The sequence below is a fragment of the Camelus dromedarius genome, chromosome 14 (genome assembly GCF_036321535.1).
Source record: "Camelus dromedarius isolate mCamDro1 chromosome 14, mCamDro1.pat, whole genome shotgun sequence".
NCBI lineage: Eukaryota > Metazoa > Chordata > Mammalia > Artiodactyla > Camelidae > Camelus > Camelus dromedarius.
Window position 1 is genome coordinate 56,168,485 of NC_087449.1, and position 25,052 is coordinate 56,193,536.

Here is a 25,052-nt window from a genome sequence, read left to right on the forward strand (position 1 = left end):
TGAAATAAGTCAGAGAAAGACAAATACTGTATGATATCACTTATATGTGGAATCTAAAAACAGCAACAAACTAGTGAATATAACCACTAGAGCAAACTAGTGGTTACCAGTGGAGAGAGGGAAGTGGGAAGGAGAAAGGTAGGGTGAGGGGAGTAAGAGGTGCAAACTATTAGGTTTAAAATAAGCTACAAGGATATATTGTAAAACATGGGCAATATAGCCAATATTTTACAATCACTGTAAGTGGAACATAACCTTTAAAAATTGTGAATCCCTATACTGTACACCTGTAACTTTAATATTGTACAGCAACTATACTTCAATTAAAAAATATATTAAAAAAAGAGGTGAGCTAAGAGCTACCTGCATCCTCAGCCCTGGTCCCAGTGACTCCAGGATCCTCCACTTAAAACCATGTGACCCTGGGCTGGTGGCTGCTTCTTCTGACGGCACAGGATGAGCAGGACCTAAGGGGAAGGTGGTAGGCCATACACAGTAGAGGGTGATTACCACTCCCTCCTCCACTTCCTCCTGTCCTCACCTGGAGGCCAGTCTGACCTGGCCCCGCCCATCCACTCCGTTCTTGGTCCACACCCTCTGTGATGGATGCTTCTAAGCCGGCTTTTACAGGCTAGCCCTCCCTGGGGTGGAGAGGAGGCAACAGCTATGTTTTCATGACCTTCCCCACTGTGTGCCACATACCCAGAACAGTGCCTGATGCTCAGTAGGTACTCAACAAAGATTTGCTGTTGCTAAATAAGTCTCTCTTTTGTTTGCAGATGGCGTGGGCAGTGGGGACCTGGGCAGTGGGGACTTCCAGATGGGTAAGTGTCTGGGGGCATCCCACAGGCCCCTATCCTGTTCCTGGGGGAAGCCCCAGAGCAGGTCTTCCCAGCCACAGAGGCTCCATCTCCTGGGCTGATGGCCTTGAGGGCTCCTTGGGCCTGCAATGGGAATGATCTTGTCCCTGCTGAGTGACAATTGTATGTGTTGGTTGGCCAGTCCCTGCATGGTTGGGGGTGGCCAGGTTTCTGTGCCTGCCTGTGCTGGGAAATGCCAGGTTCTGGTGGGGACTGAAAGTCAGCTGCTCAGCATTCAAAGCCAAATTCTCACCTCCCAGGGCAGCTTAGCTGTGGAGTCCTTCCCCAGAGCCCTCCTTGGGGGTAACTGCTGCAGAGCAGGGGGCTCCAGGTAGGGGTGGACATAGGCATTCTGGCAGGCCAAGAGCTGGACCTGGGAGGGAACCTGCCTTAGGTTGGGTCACCTGCTGGGAAACCAGGTGTTCCTGGGTTGGGGAAAGCGGGCAAGGCTTCATGGATGAAAAGGAATCAGGCCTCTGCAGCTGCCCACACTGCCAGCACTCCAAGTGCACCGTCAGAGCAGGGGATGGCCCAGCACCAGGGTGGGGGCTCAGAGTCCCTCCCACCTCCCACCCTGGGATTCTGGGTAGAGAAGGAACTACTGGGAACAAAGCCCAGCAGCTCCATATGGTTCCCACTGCCCTCTCTGGGAGCCATTGCCTAGGGTCTGTGATCAGGACCGAAGATGGAGCTCAGCTCAGAGTGACCACTCTGCGGCCGCACTGCATCCATTGCTGCCCACCCAGCAGGCCCGGGCCTCTCCAGGGGTGGGGTTGCCTCCCTCACGAGTATCCAAATGCCAGAAGGTGGCATCCTACCTGGGCCAGTACAGACAGGAGGGTTGGTCCCTGGGTGGCATGGTCTTGACTGTGACCTCCCAGCACCTGGGACTCAGATACTGCCTGAAGCTTTTCCACGTGTGGCTACAGATGCCTGGGAGCCAGATGAGGCCTGTGCACACAACCCACACCCCAGAAAGGCCTGTGCTGATACATCCCTGGGAGCTGCCTCTTGCCAAGCCAGGCCTGCCTGCTGAGGCCCTGGTCCAGTCCACCCTGTCTATTCAGAAACATCTTGTGCCCCTCCCACAGGGCTGCTCACTGTGGCAGCCCTGCCCACTCTGAGCCATCCTTGGTGCTTGCTAGCCCACCTCCTCCCATGAGAAGCAGCTGTGAGGTTGGAGGAGGCAGAGGAGGGGGAAGGTGGGGATGGAGAACAGCAGCTGGGGAGGGCCCCAGGGCAGGGCAGGAGCCTTTCCTTGTTAGTGGGGCTGATCTGTGGGAAGATGTGGGCCTTAGGCCCTCCAGGCCCAAACACTGGCACCAGCCCACTGCCCTTGGGGCAGGTCCAGGCAGCTGGAGGCAGAGATATGTCTCCCTGATTCCTAGGGTCAGTGTGCCTGCTTCAACCTTGTCTCCTTACTCTGGTAGGAAAAGACCTTCCTGACCATGATGGGGCCATGTCTGGCCACCCGTTGCCTGGCCCAACCCCAGATCCTGGAATGTAGCCCTGAAACGGCTCCTCCCTCTCCTGTTCCCTCAGGCAGGGTTGTGGCTCCCCTTGGCTCCATCCCAGCCCTGTCCCACCCCACTCCCATATGCCAGTACCCCTCCCTGGCAGCCCCTGGATCTGCCTCCCCTCCCCAGGGACACTTACCACCCTCCCCCTCACCCAATTTCTTTCCATCTTCTGACCGTCTCTTTATCTTTCCTGCTCTTGTCTGTCCTGCTCTGACACCTGTCCCCGTGTCTCTCCTGCTCCCTCCCTCCCCTGCCTTGGGCTGTCTCTTTCCTACTCTGTGTCTCTGTCTCATCTGTGTCTCATCCTTCTGTCCCATTCTGCCTTTCTCCCTTGGTCTCCTGGACTCACCATCTCTGCTTTCATGTCTCTGTCTTTCCCTCTCTCCCTTCTACCTTTGTCTTTTCTCTCTCTTCTGCTCCCCACCACTTTCTCTCTGTGTCTCTGCCTATATCTCTCTGTGTGTCTCTGTCACCATTTCTGTCACTGTGTCCATCTGTCTCTGTGTCACTGTCTTCATCTCTGTGTGTCTCTGTCATTTCTCCCCTCTGTCTCTCTCCACCTCCCTGCTGTCTCTGCCCCTCCTCGACCCCTCGGCTCTGCTGCTCCACTCTGCAGGCCCTGGGCCACCCCTGGGCCGCCCTCCTGGGGCTGGTGTGATGGTCTCGGAACCTGATGAGGAGTCTCCTCTCAGTAAGTGCCTGGCCCGGGACTCGCTCCTGCTCTCCCTCCCGGCCCTGTTTCCCACCTCTTCCTCTCACTCCTTTCTCCTTCCTTCCCTCCTCCTCCCCAGCTTGCACTTGTCACACTTGAGGCTCAGAGGCATCTCCCTGCAGGGTCTAGGGCCAGGCCAGCTGCTGCCCTGCCCCAGCTGGCCCCGCCTTCTCCCCTGCCCCTGCTTGGGAGGCAGCCAGGCCCCATCTGGGCACTGGATCTAAGCAGTGGGCCGGGCTCCTGGTGTTCTCCCCTCAGGGTGGCAGTTAGCAAGACAGGTGCAGCCACCCCTCTGGGGAAAGGCCCTAGAGTCTGGAGATGACTTATATCCACCTCGGGCCTGGCTGATCCTGAATGCCCCCAGGGGACCCGGAAGGACCCGGTTGGGGTTTGGGGCCCAGGTGTGTGGGAGGAGTCCTGTTGAGCAGGGGCTGGGTATAGGTGGGGTAACCGGCTCCGGGGCTGGGCTGGGGGTTGTCAGGTATCCATTCCCCACCCCAACCCCGGGCACGGGACAGCTCTGGGCCTCTCGTCCCTCCAGCCTCTGGCTCCAAGTGAGCTCTCCAGATGGGGTCAGATGAGGGCCAGCAGGGAGAGGGCTGGCTGCGCAGGCACCCAGAGAACACTCCCACCCCCAGGCAGCATCACCCCCTGACAGCCTCCTCGGCTCTGGGGGCTGGTTCCTGAAACAGACACCTTCTGCCCCAGCCCTCAGATACTTGCCACGGGGATGCTACTCAGGGTGGGAGAGGGAGGGTCTCACTCTGACCTGCTCTTAGTCCAGGAGAAGGTGGGGCCTGGGGTCAGGCTGGAGGGCCTGTGCCCTTCCCAGGCCCTAGTAGAAAGGGGCTTTGTGGAGCCCCTGCCCCCTCCTCCAGGAGTGGGCACATTCCTGGGCAGAGGCCCGGCCTCCTCGCCCGCGCTGAGCCGTGGGGCTGAGGCCAGGGGCCGGGGTGGGGGACTCTCAATGGGCCTCTGTGCTGGCTCACAAGGGGCCTCTGTGGCGGAGCTCACTGCCTGCCCGGCACCCAGGAGTCCCGCCCAGCACAGCCCCTAAGGTTCAGAGCAGGCAGCGCCGCCCTCACCAGCACCCTCTCTTGGTGCAAGAGTTCACTCGGACAGCTTGCTTGGCTGCCCCATCCTTTCCCCCAGGGCCTGCTCCATGAGCCGCAGCAGGGGAGGGTCCTGGCTCTGGGGGCTTGTGCACCTGTGGGCCTGACAGACAGAGTGAAGGGGAAGGACAGGCCCAGCCGGTGCCACTCCCTGCTCTGCCACCTGCACACTGGTCATCTGTCACTTCTCTGAGCCCACTTCTGCCTCAGGGACTTTGCAGCTGCTGTTCCCTGTACCTGGAATGCCCTTCTCCCAGATGCCTCCCAGTGGTTCACTCTTCCTTCAAGCCTTCTCCTTGAAGATAGGCCTTCTTCTTGAAGATAGGCCTTCTTGGCCACCCTGGGAAAGTAGCAACCTACCCCCACCCCAGCATGCCCTCCCCCAACTCTTATTTTTTCCCCATAGTCCATATGTTCCTTGCACATTTATTTTATTTCCTTTCTCCTCCCCTTAGAAGTGATCTTCCTGGAGACAGGAATTGTCATCTTTGGAGTTCGCTGCTGTATCCCTTGACCCTAGAGCACCGCTTAACATATAATAGGGCCTCAATATAGAATTGTTAAAGCGATGAATGCCTCTCAGATGGGAAGAAATAAAACCGAATCCATGCCTCAAGTTTGTCATAAAAGACCAGAGATGATAATTAGGGAGACGACAAGCTCCTAGTGTGTGCCAGATACTGTTACAAGCATTTTACATTTGTTATTTCATTCTCACAACAGCTCTCTGGGGTGGGCACTACTATTGTCCCCATCTTATAGATGAAGAAACTGAGGCTCAGAGAGATTAAGTAACTTGCTTGTCATAGGACTGTAAGTGGCAGTTTTTCTCCAGAGCTGAGCTTTTAACCACCAAGCTACACTGCCTCTTATATAGTAATAGCTTATGTTATATTGCACCTACTATGTGCAAGGCTCTGTTCTAAGCACTTTGTACATATTTAAGTTAATTTGTAACTCATTTTAACTCACTGTTTATAATTTACACCTCAATTCATGAACATCATGAGAATTAATGCATAAAATAATCTTGTACATAAAATAATCTTTGTGTGTGTGTGTGTGTGTGTGTATGTGTACACTAGTCTGTGTATACCATAGGTATATGTTATGGATTGATTCAGCATCTACTGTGCACCAGGCTCTAATCTAAGCACTGTGTATGTGTGTGTGTGTACATACACATATATATATATGATTCATTTGCAACTCTTATTAACTCACATTCATAACTTCTGTATGAACTCATGAACATTATGAGATTTAATATGTATAAAATGTATATAGTAGGTTCTTGAGAAACAGTAGTTGTAAGTGTATCCTCACACTAATCTTCTATGAATTTATTCAGCCATCACTTATTAGGTACCTACTGTGTGCCAGGCACTGTGCAGGCACTGGGGGTACAGGGTGAATGAGTTCTAAGGTCCCCCCCCCAATCAAATGTATAATCCAGCAGTAGAGAGAGAAAGATGACAACAGCTTCCAATTCTCTAGCACTTGTTTCTTGCCGGACACTGCATCTAAGTGTGCAGGGAGCTGGGCCTGTGAGCATGGTATCATTTATTCCCCACAGCAACCCAGTGCGGTAGGTGTCATTAATATCCTCATTTGACCAAGGAGGAAGCAAGCTCAGAGAAGTGAGGTCCATGCCTGAGGTGTGCCGACCTCAGAACCCATGACTTTCATGAGGATGCTCTAGAAGCCGTGTGTAACCAGGCAGGGGCTATGCAACGTAGGGTAGAAGGTGCTTTGATAGGAAAAGCTGAGGGCTGGGGGAGCCCAGAGGAGGGGTCTTTAACCTAGCCAGGGTTGGGGAAGGAGGGCAGTTCAGGCAGTCTTCTTGGAGGAGGTGATGGCTGAGCTGCGCCCTGAGGGATGAGGAGGGACTGACGTGAACCATGGAGAAGCATGTCTCAGTCACTCTCAAGTAATTTCTGTGCCAGGCTCACCCCCTCTGGAAGCCACCTCTTCTCACTAAGCCTTCCTCTGAGCCACTGGCGGTCTCCTTTTCTGCACTTTTGCTTGGTGTCTGGGTCAGGACATTTTCCCTGCTAGTTGAAGCCCCTCACTCAAGGGTGGGGCTTCGGCTTTGACCCCTGGGCAGGCCTGCCAAGGCCACTGCAGCACATGCCCCTACAGGCAGTCCTGGGCCTAGCTGTGGGGCACAGGTGTCAGCCTCAGCAAGAGGCCTCTGTGAACCATCCCCCCATTGGGACCCACTGGCCCAGCTGCCTGAGGCCACTACCTGCCAGGCTGGATCCCTCACAGTGGTGCCCTCCCCTACCTCCTCTTCTGCAGTTTATTTCCGAGCCCTGGTAAATTTCACTCGCTCCATCGACTACAGCCCTCAGCTAGAGGATGCCAGCTCCGAGGAGTTCCGAGAGGTGTCCGAGGCTGTGGTAGACACGGTGAGGTGACGGGGCTTTGGGGAGCTCCCCAGGTGTGGCAGGGCAGGACCGAAGCTGGGGTGAAGGGGTCTGGAGGCTGATGGTCCTGTGTCCCTCTGCAGCTGGAGTCAGAGTACTTGAAGATTCCTGGAGACCAGGTTGTCAGTGTGGTGTTCATCAAGTGAGAAGGGTCCCCTGGGGGCTGGTGAGGGACTGACAATGATGGGGAGAAGCCTGGGTGCCAGGAGGTGAGGCAGGAGAGGCCTAATGGGCTGAATCTCTATTGGTGGGAATTTGGGAATTGGTGGGTGGTCAGCTTGGACCTTAACTTGCCCTACTTGGGGTCCAGGCTATCCAGGAGCAGGGGCGGAGCCAAGAGATCAGGCTTGAGCATCAGGCAGGGGGCCAAGGGAGGAGCTGAGACCGCAGGCATCTTCCTCACCCTGCTGCCCTGCCCCATGCCTATCCCTAGGGAGCTGGATGGCTGGGTCTTTGTGGAGCTGGATGTGGGCTCTGAAGGGAATGCGGACGGGGCTCAGATTCAGGAGGTGCTGCACACGGTCATTTCCAGCGGCTCCATTGCCTCCTACATCACCTCTCCCCAGGGATTTCAGTTCCGGCGCCTGGGCACAGGTGAGCCCATTCTGGAATTGGGGGCACCTTCTCCAGTTTCTCAGACTCATGTGGGCCCCCTTTCAGTGTCCCCACCATGGGCTTTCCTAGCTTGGGCTTGCACACCACTAGGGACAGGGAGCTCACTACCTTAGGGGTCTGCCCCATCAATCTTTATGCAATCTTGGCTTGGGATGAGCAAACTGTTTCCTCTAACATGTACCCATTAGACCCAGTTTCTGCTCTCTCTCTCTCTCCCTATTGACCTCTCTACATTGACGATAGGTAGTAATTCCTTTCTTCATATACACTTTCCTGTCCAACACACTTTTGTGTTTCACGATAACTGACAATTATTTACTGAGCACTGACTATGCACAAGGCACACCATCAGGCCCTGACTCCAGCCACCCATTCAGTCTTCACAGTAATTCTTATGAAGTAGATATTATTTCTCCTGTTTTAGAGATGAGGGCACTGAGGCCTAGCAAGGAAAAATGGCTTGTCCAAATCCACAAATACAGACAGTACAAGTGCCAGAGTTTGAACCAAACCCTGCGTCTATGCTGGTCTTGCCAGAACCTGTGATGAGATGGGATGAAAAACGCAGCTCAGAGAGTGTAGGAAACTGGCCCCAAGTCACACAGCTGTTGGACACAAAGGCTTGGCCTTTGTACTCTCAGTCGGCCCAGCTCTTTAATTTCACTGCCCGCTCTGTCTGCTGTTTCAACTCCCTGAATGTCTTCTCTGGGTCAGACAGTCCCAGTTCATTCCTCCCAGGCTGCAGTCCCCACTCCATCTCAGTCTCCATCTCAGTCCTCTCTCTCTGGGAAGTCTTTAACATGTCGCCATCCCTGACTCAGTGGATCCCAGAAAGGAACAAACCCCAACCCTACCATGGTGTAACCCAATCGAAAAAAAAAAAAATAGTGAAACCATCACTTCCCTGTTCTGCACATGAAACCTCAATCAATGTACCCAAAGATCAAGTTTGTTCTTTGGCATCCTGAGGCCCAGGTGTGAAGATTCCTGGGGGTCTAGTCTTCTCCTCACTTTCCGATGAGTCTCCTGACTAGGGATGGTGGGATGGGCCTGGCTCAGCCCTGCAGCCCACAGCTCCCAGGTCCCAGGTGGGATGGCTGCTGATCACACCTTCCTTTCCAGCACAGACACCCCCGCCCCCCTTGGCCGCCGTGGCGGCTGCAGCGACACCAGGTGAGAGTGTAAGCCAGACCCAGGCCCAGCCGGGTAACTAGAGAAGTTAATGGATGGAGGCGAAGGACAGGATGAGGGCACAATGGCTGGGCAGAGCCCTCAGGCCACCCCTCCTCCCCTTCCTCCGCATCCTCGCTAGGCCTGGTGGTGGCCTGCACATGTGTGATGTAGTGGCTGCATGGTGTGGCATGTTAACCATGTGTGGGGTCTGTGTAAGGGGTGGGTGAGGCCGCGACCACATATCCCGTGTCCCACGTGTGCTGTGGATGTGTCCACCACGTGCTCTCTGCCCTCACCGAGTCTGCCAGAAACCACGTCGCCTTACACGGAGCACCAGAGCCCACTCTCAGCCCTGCAGTGGCCATGCCACCCGTGACATTGCCCACTAACCTTCTGCCTGCCTCTGACTCCCCCCAACCCCCACAGTGCCTCAGGTCTCAAGGGCCTGCACCGAGGCCGAGTTCGCCTGCCACCGCTACAATGAGTGTGTGGCCCTGGAGTATCGCTGTGACCGGAGGCCTGACTGCAGGGACATGTCTGATGAGCTCGATTGTGGTGAGGGGCTTTCCGGGGACACAGTGACCTCCAGACACCAGGGGAGGGCCAGAGTCTGCCTGGGCCTCCAAGTCCATCTGGGGCTGGGAGGGTTTGCTGCAGGCAAAGGGGTTCGAGGGAGGTGGGCAGGGACCCAGGAGGAGTAATAGCAGGGTCAGGGCCTGGGGAGTGTGGGGGGCCAGGAGTGAGGAGCCACTGCTTTGTGCCAACGCCAAGCGGGCTCTGTCCACAGAGGAGCCAGTCCCAGCGCTCAGCTCCCTGCCACCCCGTCTGGTGGAGACACCACCTTTACCGCCCCAGCCGGAGGCAACCACCACACAGCTGCTACCAGCCACCCCTGCTCCCCAGGCTCTGTTCCCTGGTCCAGACAGGCCTGTGCCCTGTGGGCCCCACGAGGCCACATGCCACAGTGGGCACTGCATCCCCAAAGACTACGTCTGTGATGGGCAGGAGGACTGCAAGGACGGCAGTGATGAGCTGGACTGCGGTGAGGGCTGGGCAGGGGTGCAGGTGGGGGTAGGGGGGTGGGGGGAATGGCCACGGGAAGGCCACTAGCTGAACCCCGCCTGGTCCACCCAGGCCCCACCCCGCCCTGTGAGCCCAATGAGTTCCCCTGTGGAAATGGGCACTGTGCCCTCAAGCTGTGGCGCTGTGATGGCGACTTTGACTGTGAGGACCGCACCGATGAAGCCAACTGCCGTGAGTGTCCCAGGGTCCACCTGGCACCACCCAACCCCCCTGCCCAGGCCTACTTCCCCCAGCCCCCACCCTTCTCCAGCAAGTTTATTTGCTGTCCCTGGCTGAGCGGTGAAGGCCCTGGGGACAAACTTTAAGGTTTATCTCTCTCTGACCCCAGCAGTAAGGACCCTGGACTCTGATCTGGCCTTTGTAGCAAGCAATGTTGCTAGACTGCCCGTGGTTAATGTCTCTTTATTTCTTTATTCTGTACCATTAACCTCTTTGTTATTTATGCTCATGTGTGGGTCAGGCGAGTGACTAAGAGGACTTGCTACACCAGGGTTCCTTAATGGTCAGGTCCCCGATGTATGTGTGAGTCACAGCCTTTCCCTGATGGGCCTAGAGGTGTTTTTGTTCTTGATTTTTAATAGGGGGAGGTAATTTTAGGTTTATTTATTTGCTTATTTTTTTAAACAGAGGTACTGAGAATTGAACCCAGGACCTTGTGCATGTTAGGCATGCACTCTACCACTGATCTATACCCTCCCCAAGAGGGGCTTTTTTTTTTTTTTTTTTTTTTTTTTTTTTTTTTTTTGTCTAGAGCTGGTTCTGAGTTATTTGTTCCTCCATCTGCCCAACTTTTCATCCATGTAACCATTCAACCATCCATTGTCTGTCTGTCCATCCATCTTTGCAACATCCTTCCTCCCTCTTATCCATCTGTCCATCCATGCATTTATCCAACTATCCATCCATCCATTGTCTATCCTCAAGGCTCTTCATCTACCTATCTTTCCAACATCCTTCCTTCTGTCCATCTCACCATCCATTCTATCATCCATCCATTGTCCATCCATCCATCTGTTTGTCCAACATCCTTCCTCCTATCTGTCTCTTCATCCACCCATTCATCATCCATCCATGCATTGTCCATCTTTCCAGCTCTCCAGCCAGCCAACATCTTTCCTTCCTCCTATTCATCTGTCCAGCCATCCACCTACCCATTGCCCATCCATCCATCTGACACCCACCTATGTAGTCAATGTTATAGAAATTATGACTGTTAAATAGGTGAGACTGGAGAGTCAGAGATCCGTATCAGGTAGCATTGTGAATGCCTTTCCCTGTGAGGTGAAGCCTGGGGCTTGTTAGTCCAAGATTGAGGATACTCTTCTAATCATTTCTCTGTGATCTTGGGTCACATGTCTGAGTGCATGTTGACATTCCCACCGTCTGCTGGTCCTGCTTCTCCTCCTGGCCTCCCCTCCGCTTCCCCACTCTGCAGCAGACTCTGGAAAGAGGCAGCATCATGCCGCAGACTGGCAGAGTCTTGTGATGCCCTTCTGTCGCTCTAAGCTTGCCTGACACCATGGCCACTTGGGAGAGAGAAGTAATTGAGGGTTTTAGTTGAAAAGCCCTTCTCAGAGGCATCTTCCTGGGAACAGTCTAAGGAAGGCCAAGTCCTTGTTGACAGAGTGTGTGAAACAGAATGTGAAAGCTGAATGGCTTTGGGGGCTCATAGAGTGTCGGGGCTGAAGCCCCTGAGGTTAACGTCAGTAGGTGGCCGCCTCCTGGCCTCCTCTTCGTTCCTTCTCTGTGGACAGGTGGCCTCCCCTCCTGTACCACTCTGCCCTCTCTGTCCCTGCCTGTGTGTCTGTCTCAAGTTCACTCTCCCTTTAGAAGAATGTCAGGTACCATCTACTGGAGATGCCTAGCTGGGACCTCTGGCCAGTCCATCAGTAGCTGCCTTAGGTTGGGGCTCCGAGGTTCAGGAAGGGTCATGGGGTTGCTGGGCCAGTTAGAGGTGTCCAGAGCAGCAAGGTCCAGGCTGTGGCAGGCCCTTGCACATCCTTTCCAGTAGAGAGAACTGCCCAGGTATTACCGGTATCCAGAGATGCTGGCAACTGGGGCTGTGCCTTTGACTGGGGGTCTTGTGTTTCTCCGGTGGCTGCATATAGGAGGGGCTGAGTGTGATGTGCCAAGTAGAACTCTGTTTCAGGCAACGCAGGTAGAAACTTGGTGATGGCTGTTGGATGGCTGACTGGTGACCATGACATTGTGGGTAGTCGTGGCAACAATGTCTGGGCTTGGCCAGGGCAGCTGTGTGTCACGTGGGCAAGATGAGAGAGTGATCCTGGGGACACCTGGGGAGGGTGGGCAAGGTAGCCTGTTGGGTATAGGTGGGCAGTGGGGGCAGTGCCGGCTACCCACACCACCTGGTTCTGTCCTCAGCCGCCAAGCGCCCCGAGGACGTGTGCGGGCCCACGCAGTTCCGCTGTGTCTCCACAAATGCGTGCATCCCGGCCAGCTTCCACTGTGACGAGGAGAGCGACTGTCCCGACCGCAGCGACGAGTTTGGCTGCAGTGAGCAGGGATCTGGGGGGCAAGCTCTGGGCCCTGGGCCCCGGGCCAGGTTCTGGGTTCCGGGTGCCCTTCCCCACAGTCTGTCCTCCAGCCTGGCTCCTCTGTGTCATGCCCCCTGCTCCTCCTCTCTTTGCCACTCACACCCCTCATTCCTACTCCGGTCTCCCAGTGCCTCCCCAGGTGGTGACCCCTCCCCAGGAGTCGATCCAGGCTTCCCGGGGCCAAACGGTGACCTTCACCTGTGTGGCCATCGGCGTCCCCACCCCTATCATCAACTGGAGGCTCAACTGGGGCCACATCCCCTCTCATCCCAGGTGCGGTTCTGGGCCTGGGCAGGGGCTGCGGACTTGGGGGCGGCTAGACCCATGGACGAGGCCTGACCACACCTGTCTTGGGGCCCACCAGGATAACAATGACCAGTGAGGGAGGCCGTGGCACGCTGACCATTCGCGATGTGAAGGAGGCAGACCAGGGTGCGTACACCTGTGAGGCCATGAACGCCCGAGGCATGGTGTTTGGCATTCCCGACGGTGTCCTGGAGCTCATCCCACAGCGAGGTACGGCCGATGGGCAGGTGGGCACTGGGTGTGGAGCCAGGGCTGCCTGCCAGGGACCAGCTGCAGCCCACTCCCATGCCGCCCAGCAGGACCCTGCCCCGATGGGCACTTCTACCTGGAGCACAGCGCCTCCTGCCTGCCCTGCTTCTGCTTTGGCATCACCAACGTGTGCCAGAGCAGCCGCCGCTTCCGAGACCAGATCCATCTGCGCTTTGACCAGCCCAATGACTTCAAGGGTGCGTTGGTGGGCAGGCAGGTGACCGGGTGCCTTGGTGGGCGGGTGGCGGGCATCAGGCTCCGGCAGGCTTAGAGGGCAGGTACGGGAGAGCAGCACATGCCGGACAGATGTGGCCAGGTTCGGAGGGGACACAGGGTTGCTGAAGAAATGCTGAGCCCTGTAAGAAGAGCATTTTGGGGGAAACAAACTTTTTTAGGAAAAGCCAAGTCCACAGTTGGCATTTGCCCACATTAGGTGATGATGAGGATGGGCTCTGGAGCCAGATTCCGGGTTCAGATCCTGACTCTGACCCTTACTGCCTGTGTGCCCTTGTCAACTTACTGTCTTGTGTCTCCATTTTCTCATCTACACAATAAGGATAAAATAATAACTTCCCAGGTTGTTACAAGGACATAATGGATTAATATGTGTAAGCGCCTGAGAATAGTGCTTGGTCTGTGGGATGTGCCCAGTAAGTCACCGTCGCCCTAATGTCATCCTCATCGTCCTCATCATCCTCATGCTAAGAGCCAGAGAGGTACCAGTGATCAGAGCGTAAGAGCCCAAGCTTTGGCATCTTCCCCAGGTGCACCAGTTACTGCCTGTGTGACTCTGGGACTCGACTTCACTGGCCCTGTTTTCACAAACATAAAAGCAGGCAATTGAATTCAGTTCTCTCTGTCTCTGAGAGGCAGTATATTATGGACCCAGACACCAGATGGACCTGGGTGCAAGTCCCAGGTCTGTCCTTTATCACCTGACTCCAGGCAGCCCCTCATCTGACTTCCTTTATCACAGAGGATTAAATTCAATTAAAGGGCTTAGGTCCTTACACAGTGAGCACTCAACAAGTGTTGCCTATTATGTCCCTTCATTGGTTGAGGAGCCTCAGATTGACTCTTATAAAACTAATTACCTCCCAAAGTTGTCCCCAGTATTTTGGAATAATGACGGCCATGGTCACCATTTGTTAAGCACTCGGGCGGCACTGTGGCTTGACTCGTGGTCACTGGACAGTCAGTAGTCCTTGCAAGTGGGAGCTGTTTTTAATGTTTTCAGATGAGGACCCTGAGGCTCCGAAAGATTGTGGAGCTTCACTGGGGTCATGTAGCTGTTTAAAGGCAAGTTCGGAACCCAGGCCTTTTTGACTGGAATCAGGAGGGAAGGGTAGGCAGGGATTCCAGGCCAAGCATGTGGCCTGTATGTAGATGGTGACCAGGATAGAGGGGGCCTGAAAACATCCCTGGAAGGAAGGCCTGGTGCAGGGTAGCCTCATCTTGGGTGCTACGCAGATGAGGGGCTGGACTTCTCCATGGTTGTAGAAGTTACATTTAGGATCCCTCGAGGTGGCTGTCTGGAACAGGCACATGCATGGCCCTCACTCCTCCCCCTCGCCACCCAGGTGTGAACGTGACAATGCCCTCACAGCCTGGCACGCAGCCCCTCTCCTCCACCCAGCTGCTGATCGACACTGCTCTGCAGGAGTTCCAGCTGGTCGACCTGTCCCGACGCTTCCTGGTCCATGACTCTTTCTGGACTCTGCCTGAGCAGTTCCTAGGCAACAAGGTGAGGGGCAGGGCTGCCACCCTGGATGGAGAGGGAGCCGAACCCCTACACACATGCCCAGAAACTGCCCGGGCTCTACCCCCTCTGAAGCTGGGGGGCAGCAGGGCAGTATCCCCTCGGGGAAGGGTGTCATGCCCCAGCACAGCCCCCTGTGGACAGTGGCTCATTCATTCCGGGCCAGGTCGGGAGGAATGCTAACTCAGCCTTTGGAAAGCCCTCCTGGACCACTCCCCACGCCTGGGCAGGGTTCAGTGCCCCTCCTCTGGCCTCCCTGGGCACCTTGTACACAGCATTATCAGACTCCTCCCCCATATTGGACTGAGCACCCCAAAGGCAGAGCCCAAGCCCCACCCATCTCTGCTTCCCTGTGCCCAGCTTCATGCCAAGCACACAGTGAGCACCAGGTATGCAGAGTGAGGAAGGAGGGGGATGACTGGACACATAGTGGGCATCAAGCATGCCCACAACCGCCCCTGATCTGCCCTGTCTTGGCCAGGTGGATTCCTACGGTGGCTTCCTGCGCTACAAGGTGCGCTATGAGCTGGCACGTGGCATGCTGGAGCCAGTGCAGCGGCCAGATGTGGTCCTTGTGGGTGCTGGATATCGCCTGCTCTCCCGCGGCCACACTCCCACCCAGCCGGGTGCTGTGAACCAGCGCCAGGTCCAGTTCTCTGAGGTGTGTGGGGCCTGAGCCCTCGGGGCTGGGGGTGAAGGGGGTATAGGCTGGGCAGATGCTGATGCATGACCCCTGACCTTCGTCCACACCCAGGAGCACTGGGTGCATGAGTCTGGCCAGCCCGTGCAGCGGGCGGAGATGCTGCAGGTGCTGCAGAGCCTGGAGGCCATGCTCATCCAGACGGTGTACAACACCAAGATGGCAAACGTGGGGCTGAGTGACATCTCCATGGACACCACCGTCACCTATGCCACCAGCCACGGCCGTGCCCACAGCGTAGAGGAGTGCAGGTGCCTGACCCAGCAGGGCCGGGATCACAGAGACCCTGGGAAGAATAGGGGAGAAACAGCAAGGCCTCATGGTTTCTGTAGCTGCTGTCTTGGTCCTGTCCCTACAGATGCCCCATTGGCTATTCTGGCTTGTCCTGTGAGAGCTGTGATGCCCACTTCACCCGGGTGCCTGGTGGGCCCTACCTGGGCACCTGCTCTGGCTGCAACTGCAATGGCCATGCCAGCTCCTGTGACCCTGTATATGGCCACTGTCTGGTGAGTCATGCCAGCTCACACTTGGACACTGGCTAGGGGCAAGGGCAGGGTGGGAGGTCCAGGCTGAGGCTTCCTTGTGCCCACAAGCTCAGCATAAGCCTCCAGAATGACTCTCATGGCTGCCAGGCAAGGCATCTTGACCTCTAGTTGTATTAATAGAGATATTATGTCCAGATAAGGGAAGCAAAGGTCCTAATCTCTTCTACCCTGGTCAGACCAATCCTGGAGAGCACTGTGTAAAGCATCGCCTTTAGCTGGGCAGCCTTAAGGGGAAGGAGCCTATAAGTCATACATTATTTCTTACAAGTGGTAGGGGGAGCTGGGATTGTAGAGCTGACAGAAAAGAAGGCTCAAACAGGGAGAGCTGTTATCTCCAAACCCCTGGAGAGCTGTCAGGGGTAGAAGGAGTGGCTTGCAGAGGGCAGATGGGCCAACGAGTGTGGACTGGAAGAGAGATGTGGGTTTAGGTCAATACAAAGCAGGCATTTGAAACCTTCTATGGGACAAGCTGCCAATGTGAAGTGATGAGCTCCCTGTCAGGATAGAGCTGGATGTTCCCCTGATTCTGCAGAGCTGTGGGGTAATTCTAGCATGATGGGGGAGGCTGATCCCGACAGCCTCAACCACCCACCTTCAAGGAGCCCATCTGGTCCAGTGCGTTGAGGGCAGAGGACTGCTCTGTAGAACCTGAACCACTCCCTCCCTTTGCTCCCAGAACTGCCAGCACAACACGGAGGGGCCACAGTGCAACAAATGCAAGGCCGGCTTCTTTGGCGACGCCACAAAGGCCACGGCCACTGCCTGCCGACCCTGCCCTTGCCCATACATTGATGCCTCCCGCAGGTCAGACCCAGCTTGGGATGGGACAGACATGGCTAGGGGAGCGGGCAATGCCTTAGGCTAGGGGCATCCTCTGGGCAGGGAGGTGGGAAACCTGGCTTCACATCCTCACCTGGACACTAAATTATTCTAGGTTCCTCATGCTATCCGGGCCCCAGTTTCCTTTTCCATATAATGGGCCTGTCTGTCTTCCTAGTGTTGCTATGAGATCCAGAGTAGGTGGGCAGAGAGACAACATCCTGCCTCATAGCCTGCTGTATCCATGTGGACAGCAGTCACTCCTAGAGTGGGACTGTAGACCCTGGCCTGGCTCATCACTTCAGCCCTGCCCCATGTCCTGTCCACTTGATACCCACAGATTCTCAGACACCTGCTTCCTGGACACAGATGGCCAAGCCACGTGTGATGCATGTGCCCCAGGCTACACAGGCCGCCGCTGTGAGAGGTGAAGGAGAGATGGTGGAGGTTGGGGGAAGCAGGCCATATTGGGTAGGGGCATGGGCGTACCGCTGACAACCCTCCCTCCCCCACAGCTGTGCCCCCGGATATGAGGGCAACCCCATCCAGCCAGGCGGGAAGTGTAGGCCCACCAGTGAGTATTCCTGCCACCATCCCTGGCACCTCCCCAGGCTGCCTACCAGGCCACAGTCCCAGAGCCCAGCACAAACCCCATAGTCCTTGGGGAGCCACCCCACTTTCCCCCCATCTGCTCAGACTGTGTCTATCCCATCCTGCCTTCCCTGCCAACACCCACTTTGTGTCTCCAGACCAGCAGATCGTGCGTTGTGATGAGCGAGGCAGTACAGGGGCCTCTGGGGAGGCCTGCCGCTGTAAGGTACACATGTGCTCCCCTCCCCGACCCCAGGGGCCTAGGGTCCTGGCACACAGCTGGGAGAGGGAGGAGGGACACTCCATCCCCTCCATGGCTCCTTGGGCCAGTGGTTGGGAGCCTAGCTGCAGGCTGATGAGCCTGACCAGCCAGTCTCCCCCTCATGAGAGGTGGCCTGAAGCCAGGAAGGAGCACTGGTTTGGGAAGGCAGGTGACCTGGGTTCAAGTCTCAGGTCCTTTGCTAGTCATTCTTTGTGTGACCGTTGTATCCGTACTGCACCTTTGCTTTAACCATGCTTTCATTCTCACATTGACACAAGGGGATAAGTAGCAATTAGCATCACCAATTCACAGATGAGAAGAGGAGGGAAATCATTTGCATTGAGAGTGGTAGCATCAGGTATCTGTAGAAAAAAGAACTGGACAGACTTTGGAGTCTGGCATTTCTGACCTTAAATCTGTGGGTTAGCAAGCTGAGTTATCCAGTGTAAATCGTTTCTCATTCCTGAGCCTGGTTTTCCTCATGTGAAGCGCAGAGATATCACATACCTCTCAAGGTACTCAGAGATGTTAAATGAGGTGCTGGTTAAACAGAAACTAGCACAGTGCATGAAACGCTACATAAATAGTAACTAATTAATTTAACCAAATTGCTATATTTCAAATCTAAATTTATTTGTGAGCCCTCTAGCAACCAAAGAGAAAAGAGAAAAATGATTCATTGTATTCTTGTTCACATGGTGGCGATCTCTTATACATGTGCTCGTTCCATGGCTGCCTCTGGCCGTGGTTCCCATCCAGAATATGGGTAGATTAGACCAGAAGCTCCAGGCAGCCCCTCCAGGGGCCACCCTGCAGCTCCCAGCTCTCTGCCTGCAGAACAACGTGGTGGGACGCCTGTGCAATGAGTGTGTCGCCGGCTCTTTCCACCTGAGTGCCCACAACCCCGACGGCTGCCTCAAGTGCTTCTGCATGGGCGTCAGTCGCCAGTGCACCAGCTCCTCCTGGAGCCGCTCCCAGGTACCTACGCGAGGTGGCTGGCTGGGCAGACGGGCGGGACCACCAAGCCCAGGGCTGAGTGAGCCAAGGGCCATCGCAGGCTGCGGCCCCCACCACAGCCTCTTCTCCCCCTCCCAGGTGCTTGGGGCCTCTGAGGAGCCTGCTCAGTTCAGCCTGACCAACGCCGCGGGCACCCACACCACCAGCGAGGGCATCTCGTCACCCAGGCCCGGGGAACTGGCCTTCTCCTCCTTCCACAGGCTCCTGTCTGGACCCTACTTCTGGAACCTCCCTTCTCGCTTCCTGGGGGACAAGGTGGGCAGGGAGTGGGAAGAGAGAGGGACTTCCAGGCAGCACGTTGTGTTTGGAGAAGAGGCTTAGAGGTGGCCGGAGCAGTAGCAGGGCCCAACAATGGGGGCCCCAGCTGAGCACCTGTCCACCTTGTGTCACAGGTGACCTCCTACGGAGGAGAGCTGCGCTTCACAGTAACCCAGCAGCCCCACCCTGGCTCCGCGCCCCTGCACGGGCAGCCATTGGTGGTACTGCAGGGCAATAACATCGTCTTGGAGCATCACACCTCCCAGGAACCTAGCCCCGGCCAGCCCAGCACCTTCACTGTGCCCTTCCGAGAGGTGAGTGGCACCCTCCCAGGACACCTCTGTGGGGGAGGCAGGCAGGCTCCCTGCTCCTGTCGCTCAGGGGTGTCAGGATGTCAGGGGTTACAGCCCATATGTCCTTTCCTTGGCAGCAAGCATGGCAGCGGCCTGATGGGCAGCCGGCCACACGGGAGCACCTGCTGATGGCACTGGCGGGCATTGACACCCTCCTGATCCAGGCATCCTACACCCAGCGGCCAGCTGAGAGCAGGTGTTTGGGGCAGGAGGGCAGGAGGGCGGGGGGGGCTTGGGTAGGCGGCTCCAGGCTAAGCAGTGGGATGCAGTACAGCCAGACGGCCAGCTCTCCCGCTTACGGGCTATGTGGCCTTTTTGTGCCTCATTTTCCTCAGCTGTAAAAAGATTATAACATTACCTCCCTCACAGGGCTTGTCTTATGTCGGGTTCCCTAGAAGCAAAGCCTGAGACGGATTTGGGTGCACATGGTTCACAAGGAGAACCTGGGAGCGAGGGAGGGACACAGGAGAGGGAAGTGGCGAGGCAAGGAAGTGATTTCTGGAAAAGACCAGCCTCTGTCCCATCCCTTTGGAGCCCTGCAGAGTCATCCTGCCTTGAGGCAAAGGGACCTTTGTACCCTGGGTCAGTTTGTCATTGGTCACCCCAAGGGAGTGTGACCTCTTCTGGCAAGGAAGGCTTGTTCTCTGGAGAAAGTTACAGGTATAAGCCACTTACCACAGCCTTTGCAGCAGCTGGATGGATGCCCAGTCAGGGAGCTGGATGGGCTCCAGTTGCATCACAACAGGGCCGTTGGGAAGATTAACAAGGTGATCGCATATAGGACTCTAGGGATGCCTGGCACAGCACAAGTGCTCATTCATAGTGGGTCTTGCCACACCCAGGGTCTCTGGCATCAGCATGGATGTGGCTGTACCCGAGGACACCGGCCAGGACCCTGCACTGGAAGTGGAGCAGTGTACCTGCCCACCTGGGTACCGTGGCCCATCCTGCCAGGTGAGCCCTGGGCTGCACCAACCTGTCCAGCCAGCTCCCTCCATGGGCTCGCTGGCTCCTCCTCCCTTAGCTCTTCCACCTCCCCAGGCCCACCCCAGCCCCGCCACCCAGTGGTCCCTGCCCAGAAGGGACCCTGCTGAGGAAGTCCTTCCCACTGCCATCTCCCCCTCAGGACTGTGACACAGGCTACACACGCATGCCCAGTGGCCTCTACCTGGGCACCTGTGAACGCTGCAGCTGCCATGACCACACGGAGGTCTGTGAGCCTGAAACAGGTTCCTGCCAGGTGAGTCCCACCCTCCTTCCTTCCTACCCCAGGGATCTGTGGCCTCCAGGGGCTCAGCCTCAACGCACGGTCTGCCCCCCAGGGCTGCCAGCACCACACAGAGGGTCCTCGGTGTGAGCAGTGCCAGCCGGGATACTACGGGGATGCCCAGCGTGGGACACCGCAGGACTGCCAGCCATGCCCATGCCACGGAGCCCCGGCCTCTGGCCAGTGCGTCCAGCCCCTGCCTGTACCTGTCCTTTCCTGAAATGTCCACTGCCCCCTCCTAGGTTCCCTTCCTCCGAGGACCTTCTGAGAGGCAGTGGATACATCCTGGCCTTACCACCTCTTTGGTGTGTCACTTTGTCTAAGATTTTCTTCCCTCTTGGGCCTCAACTTCCTCATCTGTGAAATGAGGATAATGCTGTACCCAACCCTGGCCCCTGGTGTGAGAATGAGATGATGCCCAAGAAACCCTTCGCGCAGTGCCTGGCACGTAGCTGGTGCTCAGGACACGTTAGTTCACATGCCTGCTCCTTCTCTCCCTCCTCCCCTGGTCCTGAAGGAAGAGCTACTGACCTTCTAACTGGAAATTTGCCCCCACACCCGCAGGGCCACCCACACTTGCTTTCTGGACACAGACGGACACCCCACCTGTGATGCGTGTTCCCCAGGCCACAGTGGGCGGCACTGTGAGAGGTGAGGCAGGCGCAGGCGGGGTGGGGAGCTTGCAGAAGGGGCTGCCCCTGGAGTCATAGTGGGCCCAGCCCTCCTGACCATGAGGGACCAGCAGCCTCTCACCCCCACTTTCAGAGACCCCGAGAAGACAGTCAGCTCCCCTCGCCTAAGAGCCTAAACCTTTAGTCTGGCATTTGAGGCCCTCAGAGATCTAGGCCTACAATTCACCTCCAACCTCTGCACCCCCTGCCCCAGCCAGGCCAGAGTCTTCCCAGGAAACCCCTCTTTCTTGCTGAAATAGGTTCAAGGCTTGATTGTGCCAGCACACTGGCTCTGTGACCTAAGGCATGCCCCTGCCCTTCTTCTCCCATCTATTTTCCTGTCTGTGAAATAGGTGAGTGAGGCTGATTGGTTCCAGCACTCTGAGGTCACTGAGTCCAATACGGGGCCCCAGCGCAGTCCAGGATTCTGTGGTTCTGCCCTCCATTCATGCAGTGCCTTCTCTCTCTGCAGGTGTGCTCCAGGTTACTATGGCAACCCCAGCCAGGGCCAGCCTTGTCAAAGTGAGTAAGATTGGGGAGGCCTTTGGGATCAGGCCACCTCAGGGGTGGAGCTGGGACAGAGCCTGTGTTCTCCTTCAACCTGGGACAAGTGACTTTACCTTTCTGAACCTCAGCTTCTTTATCCATAAAATGGGAGTAGTAAAAGGCCCACCCACCCCAGAGGGCTGCTGTGAATGTGTATAATGCCTACTCATGGTAGGTGTTCAGACACAAACACTCCCTCTCTCAGGTGGTGAGTTAGATGCCCAAAGGGTAGTGGAAGTGAAGGTGCTCAGGGGCAGGTTTGGGGCTCCAGCTGTGGATTCCCTCCACCTCAGGAGACGGCCAACTGCCAGAGCCGGCTGACTGTGGCTGTGACCCTCAGGGCAGCGTCAGCAACCAGTGTGATGCCGCTGGACAGTGCCAGTGCAAGGTTAGTCCAAACCCCTGCCCTCCGCAAAGCCCTGAACCACAGCCACGGCCGTGGCCAGGCCTTCCCTCTCATCATACCCTCGGCGCTGTCCCTGTGCCCCTGTGACCCTTCCTTCTCACGAAACCCACCTCTGCCCCACTGCTCGGGGCCTGCTGAGAAATCAGGCAGCATCCGATGGGAGCCGCAGCCTAGACATGGGGGCAGTAGGGGCTCCCCACAACTGCTGGAAGTGTCTGAGAAGGTTGGCCTCAAAGGCTACTAGAGGTGCAGGTGACCTGTCCCAACCCCCTGCACCCACCTGTCCATCCTTCCTCCCAGGCCCAGGTGGAAGGCCTCACCTGCGACAGTTGCCGGCCCCACCACTTCCACCTGAGCGCTAGCAACCCGGACGGCTGCCTGCCCTGCTTCTGCATGGGCATCACCCAGCAGTGCTCCAGCTCCTCCTACACTCGCCACCTGGTAAGAGCCTGTTCACTGTCCCAGCACTGGGGCCTGCCGCCTGCCTCTCCTGGGTCATCACTGGGGCAGGTGAGAAGCCTGGCCCAGTGGTGTCCCCCATTGCCTATAGGGATGCCCATCCCGATGCCTCCGATACTGCTCATGTAAGCACAGATCCCAGCAACCCTCGCCCCCTATCCTAATGCCCTCCCTATGCACCATTATTGCTTACATCAGTATTGACCCCAACCCCACTCCTTTCCCCCAGTATCCTCTCTGTTTCCTCATTATTTCTATCCCAGCCCTGATCTCACCAACCCCCTATTGCCCACCTTAATGCTCTCCCGTGCCCCTCCCCCACCAGGGTACCTGCCCCAGTGCCCAGGCTAACAACCATGCTCCTTCCCCTGCCAGATCTCCACGCGCTTTGCCCCCGGGGACTTCCAAGGCTTCGCCCTGGTGAACCCGCAGCGTAACAGCCGCCTGACAGGAGGCTTCACTGTGGAACCTGTGCCCGAGGGCGCCCAGCTTTCTTTTGGCAACTTTGCCCAACTTGGCCATGAGTCCTTCTACTGGCAGCTGCCGGAAACATACCAGGGAGACAAGGTGTGACGCGCAGCAGGGCCTGGCAGGCCCTCCCTGATGGCAGCTCTGAGCCAAGCCCCTGCTGTGCCCGGGGGCCAGCGGGGACTCAGACACGAGTTGACCTTAGAGCGATCTAGGCCGGCAGGCAGGCGTCAGCTACGTCATGGTTGAGTGTGCAGACTCTGGGGTCAGATTGACCTCGGTCTAAACCGAGCTCTGCCACTTCCCAGCTGGCTGCCTTTTGATAAGCCTTAGCTCTAGGGCAGCTTGGTGGTACATAGGTGCCTGGTACATAGTAAGTGCTCACCTGGTAACGATTATTAGCTTTCATGCAGTTAGTCAACAGACAGGTCCAGGGTGAGGCCCTCGAAACTCAAGGACAAATGAGACAGTTTCAGTGTCACTCACTTGCTCACTCAGAATTCACTCCTCTTTGCTGTCTGCCCTGTGCCTGGGGTTGGACAAATAGTCATTCTTATTACAGGTCATACTCAGTGAGCTCTTACTTTGTGCTAGGTGCTCTTCCAAGCACTCTTACATGTTGTAAGTCACAACTGTACCGCTAGGTGAGAGAGATTAGGTAACTTGCCTGAGCTCCCACAGCCTGAAGGTGGCAATGCTGGGATTCAAACCAGGTCAGAGGCTGCCCTTAAATACGACACTGGTCAGAGATGAACGTGTTTTTGCTCCTGCCAAGTCGTGGTCTAGTGGAGAGGCAATGGGGCCGTGGTGATGATGGCGTTGTGGGGCTCAGGGTCTTGGGGCAGACTCTGGGCGGCCTGCCCAAATGTGTTCCTTGGGCAGTCAAGGCCACCTGGTGGCACCCAGAGGAAGTGGATCTTGGTTCACGAATCCCTTGCTGGCCAAGGCCAGTGTTCAAGCAGATGTGTCCCCCGGCCCAGGGTCCCAGGTCAGGGACAGAGGAGGAGGACTTCCGAGCCTGCCCTCTCCCTGTTCCTTTTTTCAGACCCACGTATCCTAGCCTCCTTGCAGAGCAGGCTGCCTTCTAGTCCCTTCTCCCTTCTCGGTTCCTCCTCTCCTGGCCACCGTGTCTGCCTGCTTACTGTGCTGCCCCGCAGCTCTCAGACCCTTCTCTCTCTCTCTGACTCCCTGTTCTGGTACTTCCCTGGGCCCCACAGAGGGAGGCATATTTTGCACAGCTACGGCTGGCTCACCAGGTAGGCCTGTGATCTGAGTGATGTGACCTGGCATGCTGTATTCTTGGATGCCCTCAGCCCCGCATGGGGAGGTGCCCAGTACCCACGGCAGTGTGGATCCTCATGGACCCAGGTTGGGCCCGATGGCCCATGGTCAGGGCACTGCTTTGCCCAAGCCCTGGGATGGCAGGAATTTGCCAGGAGGGGTGTGTGCCTCATCTGCTGTGTGGTCTGGTCCTGGTGCCAGTTGTCTGTGGCCAGAGAGGTGACAGGGAAACTAACATGATGCTAAACCACGTGACTATACCTGGCCCACCCGGTTACCCTAGCACTGCCTCTCAAGCAGCCTCCATTAACCACCTGTGTGTGTATGGCCCTCAAGCGGCCCGGAGTTAACCCCAGCATGCCAGCCTGGGGAGGGGAGCATGCATCTTTTTCCCCAGTCAGTGTGGGCCTTTCTGGCCACCATATCCATGGGGAGAGAACACTCACCAGGGCTCTAGCTCTGGGGCTCAGAGGTTCTGAGCTGGCCTGTGCCCTCTACCCATCAGAACCGCACGTCCCTCTCAGAGGAGCAGTTGCGGACAGCTGTGACAGCGGGGAGGATCCCGGGGCCCCCACGGGGCAAGGGCTGGGCACAGCAGCCGTCACAGGTAACTCAAAGCCTGACCAGGGACAGGCGGTGTCTAGGGGAGGAAACCAGAGAGCATAGTCCAAGTAGGAGCTTGGAGCTGAGACCCAGGTCATCCTGGGTCATTTTCTCCCCTGCCAGGCCAGGCCCCAGGCTGATGCCCAGACCACCCCATTGTTTTCCTTAGGAGACGTTCCAGAGCTGTGAATGGCTTGGGCTGGTCCCGTAGATACTCATGGACCGTGAGGTCCAAGGATTGGTCTCCTCCACCACAAATGCCCCTGGGGCTGCCTCCAGCCCCTCTTTCCTGAGCTGGGCTGGGTGTCTGCCCCTCTCTTGCCCAGGCACCCACTGTATGGCCTTTCCCTCATAGTCCGGGCCCATTCCAGGATAGTTCTACCAGGCTTATGAGGAGCAGGAGGGCAGGGAGTACAAGGGCCGAGCATCAGAC

At 56.7% G+C, this 25,052-nt stretch overlaps 1 protein-coding gene across 4 annotated transcripts in view; it reads left to right on the top strand.

Moving 5' to 3' along the window:
* The window catches only part of HSPG2 (heparan sulfate proteoglycan 2), a 98,005-nt gene that overhangs the window by 33,425 nt on the left and 39,528 nt on the right, over positions 1-25,052 (top strand). For 2 of the 4 annotated variants that reach the window (XM_064493950.1, XM_064493951.1), the window contains exons 3-34: positions 780-824; positions 2,997-3,071; positions 6,506-6,615; positions 6,717-6,775; positions 7,067-7,227; positions 8,848-8,976; positions 9,209-9,463; positions 9,556-9,675; positions 11,887-12,018; positions 12,188-12,332; positions 12,424-12,575; positions 12,665-12,811; positions 14,195-14,358; positions 14,855-15,034; positions 15,128-15,324; positions 15,432-15,579; positions 16,295-16,422; positions 16,778-16,864; positions 16,953-17,011; positions 17,187-17,254; positions 18,128-18,268; positions 18,386-18,562; positions 18,700-18,879; positions 18,996-19,114; positions 19,761-19,872; positions 20,045-20,158; positions 20,241-20,368; positions 20,750-20,836; positions 21,329-21,378; positions 21,696-21,790; positions 22,109-22,249; positions 22,643-22,834. In XM_064493950.1, the coding sequence (XP_064350020.1) occupies positions 780-824; positions 2,997-3,071; positions 6,506-6,615; positions 6,717-6,775; positions 7,067-7,227; positions 8,848-8,976; positions 9,209-9,463; positions 9,556-9,675; positions 11,887-12,018; positions 12,188-12,332; positions 12,424-12,575; positions 12,665-12,811; positions 14,195-14,358; positions 14,855-15,034; positions 15,128-15,324; positions 15,432-15,579; positions 16,295-16,422; positions 16,778-16,864; positions 16,953-17,011; positions 17,187-17,254; positions 18,128-18,268; positions 18,386-18,562; positions 18,700-18,879; positions 18,996-19,114; positions 19,761-19,872; positions 20,045-20,158; positions 20,241-20,368; positions 20,750-20,836; positions 21,329-21,378; positions 21,696-21,790; positions 22,109-22,249; positions 22,643-22,834 (4,097 nt within the window). The remainder of the gene's footprint in view (positions 1-779; positions 825-2,996; positions 3,072-6,505; positions 6,616-6,716; positions 6,776-7,066; positions 7,228-8,847; positions 8,977-9,208; positions 9,464-9,555; positions 9,676-11,886; positions 12,019-12,187; positions 12,333-12,423; positions 12,576-12,664; positions 12,812-14,194; positions 14,359-14,854; positions 15,035-15,127; positions 15,325-15,431; positions 15,580-16,294; positions 16,423-16,777; positions 16,865-16,952; positions 17,012-17,186; positions 17,255-18,127; positions 18,269-18,385; positions 18,563-18,699; positions 18,880-18,995; positions 19,115-19,760; positions 19,873-20,044; positions 20,159-20,240; positions 20,369-20,749; positions 20,837-21,328; positions 21,379-21,695; positions 21,791-22,108; positions 22,250-22,642; positions 22,835-25,052) is intronic. The other 2 variants (XM_064493952.1, XM_064493953.1) reach the window with 1 other exon arrangement.